General features: G+C 32.7%; 1 protein-coding gene across 1 annotated transcript in view; it reads left to right on the plus strand.

Moving 5' to 3' along the window:
• The window catches only part of LOC106692980 (uncharacterized), a 27,570-nt gene that overhangs the window by 981 nt on the left and 22,385 nt on the right, over positions 1-4,204 (plus strand). The window contains exons 2-3 of the mRNA XM_014439275.2: positions 1,908-1,966; positions 2,042-2,122. Of these exons, the coding sequence (XP_014294761.1) occupies positions 1,908-1,966; positions 2,042-2,122 (140 nt within the window). The remainder of the gene's footprint in view (positions 1-1,907; positions 1,967-2,041; positions 2,123-4,204) is intronic.

The following is a 4,204-nucleotide window of genomic DNA, read 5'->3' on the forward strand; positions in this document are numbered from 1 at the left end:
TTAATTTAATCCTCCAATTACAACACCAATCTTCGAGGGCTGTGATATGGGATTGGAGATTTTGGGATACAATTAATGGGTTATAATTAACAGCGACCACACATGTGTCATCGGCATAAGTGGTGAGGATAGTGTTAGGATTGGTTGGAATGTCAGCTGTATAGACGGTGTAGAGGATGGGACCAAGGATACTACCTTGAGGAACTTGTTGAAATCTTAATTATTTTTTTTAAGAGTGGCTATATCCGAATATATACCTATAGCATCAATAAATTCATCCAAATACATTTCGTATAATATCCAGAACGAAAAAGTATGGTTAACAGATGAAATTAGAATGCTAGGCAAAACCGAATGGAACTACACCCGGTAAATATAATTCATATGATAGCAATATAGTGAATTAGATAGGCATGTAATGTTCGTGTAAAGTTAAAAAATCTAAGTAATGAGCCGATTCTTTATCAAGAAAACTACTACTCCTATGAATGTTATAAACTGCAATATAGTACATTAAAATTAATTTAATCTGAGTGATGATAGATATTTATACGGCTCTTGGTTCCTGAGATATAGATTTTACACAGTAAATCCACTAACTACTGTTTTTTTATGAAATGTTTATTTTCGAATTATTTATCTACGGGATTATTGAACGTAACCAACTCTACTAGATCTGATATTGTAGAAATTTTATCTAATTAAAATGATTTTCTATTTGGTTTTTGGTAGTTTCAAAGATATGGAACTCTGAATGAAAAATTAAAAATTCTATGAACATTTTTGTTAATATTTTGAAGCAGCCATAATTTTTTATTTCAACTAACGGCGTTTTTCAATTTCAGGCACTCTTTAAATATTGTTCTTTTTAACTAACTTAACTCTCCTCTTACCGTTTTAGGCAAATATTTCAAAAGTGATATAGGACCGTCGCTCACTGGGGGCTTAGTGTGGTGATCCCGGCCCAGAGCATTGCCTTTTTCTGTGATGTGATTTCCTCTTGTTAGATTTTGACGTACATCGACCAAGCTACTCGCTGTAACTGTCTGTTTAAAAACACTGAGGACAAAAAAAGAGGGTTTAACATATTTTTTCCAATTTCAGGCGGTTTTTAAATATTGCTCTATTTAACTATCCTAATTTCGCTTTAAGCAAATATTTCAAAATTTTCCATTAACGGCATGAAAACCTCCCCTCCCGCCCTCCGTGTTAGCCTTTCTTATCTGACTTTTAAGGACAATTACAGCGAGTAGGTTGGTCGATGAGCAACATGTCACAATCTCACAACAGGAGATCATAAAACACACAAAAAAGGCCATCCTTCCCCGCCGAACCCACCCCGCTAGGACCCTCCCTATATCACTTTTAAAATATTAGCTTAAAACGGGAAGAGGAGACTTTAAAATAGTTAAATCTAGCAATATTTAAAAAGTGCCTGAAATTGAAAAACGGCATCAAACCCTCCACTCCCGCCCTCCATGGTAGCCTTACTTATCTGACTTTTCAAACACACAATTATAGCGAGCAGGTTGGTCGATGTACGACATGTCACAATCTCACAAGAGGAGATCGTAACACTAAAAAAAAGGCAATCCTCAATAAAGTACCCATGGGTAGAAAAAGGAAGGAAACAACTTCCATCTTTTGTACTATTTATTATTTATTTTTTCAATTCGGAGGGTACGAAAAAAATGTTATATCATGGCAGGTTCATCAATTTTGTAGTAACTACACATAATTTTCCTTAACATATTCAAAAATTATAAAGACTAAATTAATTTTTTAGTTTATTTCTTACATCGTATGTTCGTTTAAGACGATTCGCTCTTTCATTGAGAGATCATAGATCGACAATAACTGTTCAATTATTTATTTAGTTTGATTTCCTGAATTTTTTTTTATCCTAGGTGTGAAGGAAGAAGGATAGACGATAATTACCTTATTTATGATACGACCTCCAAAAATGGTATGTTGTATCTTATTCTGTTTTTATTGTAAACGATATATTCAGATATAATTGGAGACTTGTGAATTTTTTCAGATTATAATCAATACTTGAACAACTCGTGTAAGTGTGAAAAGGTAGGCTGTGAATGCTGCTCTGTTTCTGGACCTTCAAGGGGTAAGTAACATATTGAATAGTGTTTAAATATAAAATAGATATCATAGATTAATTAAGATAAAAGTTATGTTCTATTAATATAAATGTATGTAGTTAATGAGTCATTAACAGTAAACTAAATCAGTAAAAAATACGATGCTTTTAATAAAGATTCCCTATCAGTAAGTACATGCACTATAGTTATAGTCTATCAGCTTGCATCTGATTTTTTTTTTTAATGGGCTCATCTCTTCAGGTTTTTGCGTAGGTTCCAAATATAGGTTAAAATATAAAATTTCTTTTTCTACTTTCACTAATCTATATATTACATAAATAGTAAGAGTAAATATTGGGATCATCAAACAATTTCAATTTCAAATTTCGATTGAAATACAGACTTTGTCTGAGAAGTCTCCTGAGCTTAAATAACCAAGTCTAGCAAAATGGTCTGTATTTGTGAGCATGAGTATGTGTATATGAATTGCATAGCTCAAAAACGAAATTTGGTTCGAAACTGAAATTTCATATTTAAGGCAGGTACACGAAGCAACTTTTTCGATATAATTGACTGACCAAGAAATGCCATTTTATATAAACAATTTTTCACATTTTAACGATTTTCTTGAACATGGCTTTAATGATTTTGACAAAAATAGGTAAATTAATGTATAATTAAGTGTTATTTAACATAAGCTAGGTTATTTAAATAGTCTAAAATTACGAATTTGTATTGAAATTAATTAAACATAACTGTATGAGTACCCCAGGGGTCTGTGCTATCCCCAATACTTTTTCTTGTATATAAACCTGAAACGTCTTAGGATAGGCCATACTAGACTCACCCACGGTCATCTCATGAAAAGATAAAATGGACCGACATGTCGCTACTGCGGAAACGATCTCACCGTTAGGCATATTCTCACTGAATGTATTGCTCACGAACCACACCGGTTCTCTTCAAATTTACAGGAGATCCCAGAGGGAAGATCCCACTACAATAACAAAACTTTTTCACTTTCTAAAAATCATTAATATTTACGACCACATGTAGTCTAACTGTCCAGCAATAGATAAGTGGATGCAAAGTTCATTATAGCAATTTACTAACTACCTCAAATCTAATTACAACTTTTTAAAATGTAAATCATAATTGTAAATATGTAATTGTAATGTAATGTAACTTGTAATTGTAATTGTTAATTTGTAACTTTCTCACTTTGTAACTTTTTTAATATGTCAATTGTTATCTACTAACTTTGTAAACTCAGTTTGACCCTAGTGGTCAAAACACTTAAATAAATAAATAAACCTGAAACTTTTGTAGCCAAGTATAACATGGCTATTGTAGTGGCTTATGCTGACGACATAGCCATCTAAAGTAGTTTGATGAGTGCAGAGACAGCTCTACGGCAGGTGGAGAAGGCTTGTACGGAAATAGCTATGATATTGGAAGGGCTGAATATTAAAGTTAATCCCCAGAAGACTGTATTATTTTCTCCTTCCCGAAGAACAAGTACCCTCTCCCTAAAGTCTATAGGGTAGCAGGATGCGATCATAGACCGGTAGGCAGTGTAGTGAACCTGACACTTTAGTACAAGAGCCGGGAAGAAAAAAAGGCAGTTATTTGAACCCAATTTTTTATTACTCAATTGAAAACTATGTATAATTACTAGTCAAAACTGATGAATCTGGCAAGTATAGGTAGAGGGAAAAAAAATGGTGGCTGTTTCAAAACCTTAAATAAACATAAATTTTTTATTCGGAGATCTACATCTTAAAAACTACCGACAACACTAGAAAATCTGAAAGAACTTTATTTAAAGTAGAGTAAATTTTCTGAAATATTAGCCCTAATAGAGATATTTACGTCCCATAGTTCTCGAGATATAGCCTTTTAGAAAGCAATATTTCTTAAAAATATACTGAAATATCAGTAGTTAGTTTATTTTATTTTGAGAAATAAATTTCTTAGGAACTATGAGACGTATAGATGTCTAATAGCACTCAAATTAAAGCTAGTTGTTGTTGTTGTTGTCTGGAGCTTAAGGGCGTAAAACCCTGAGGTCATCAACGCCCATGTTTCGTGCTTTATATTTTATTTCT

The sequence above is a fragment of the Halyomorpha halys genome, unplaced genomic scaffold, assembly GCF_000696795.3.
Source record: "Halyomorpha halys isolate HHAL.00 unplaced genomic scaffold, Hhal_1.1 Scaffold82.1, whole genome shotgun sequence".
Taxonomy (NCBI): domain Eukaryota; kingdom Metazoa; phylum Arthropoda; class Insecta; order Hemiptera; family Pentatomidae; genus Halyomorpha; species Halyomorpha halys.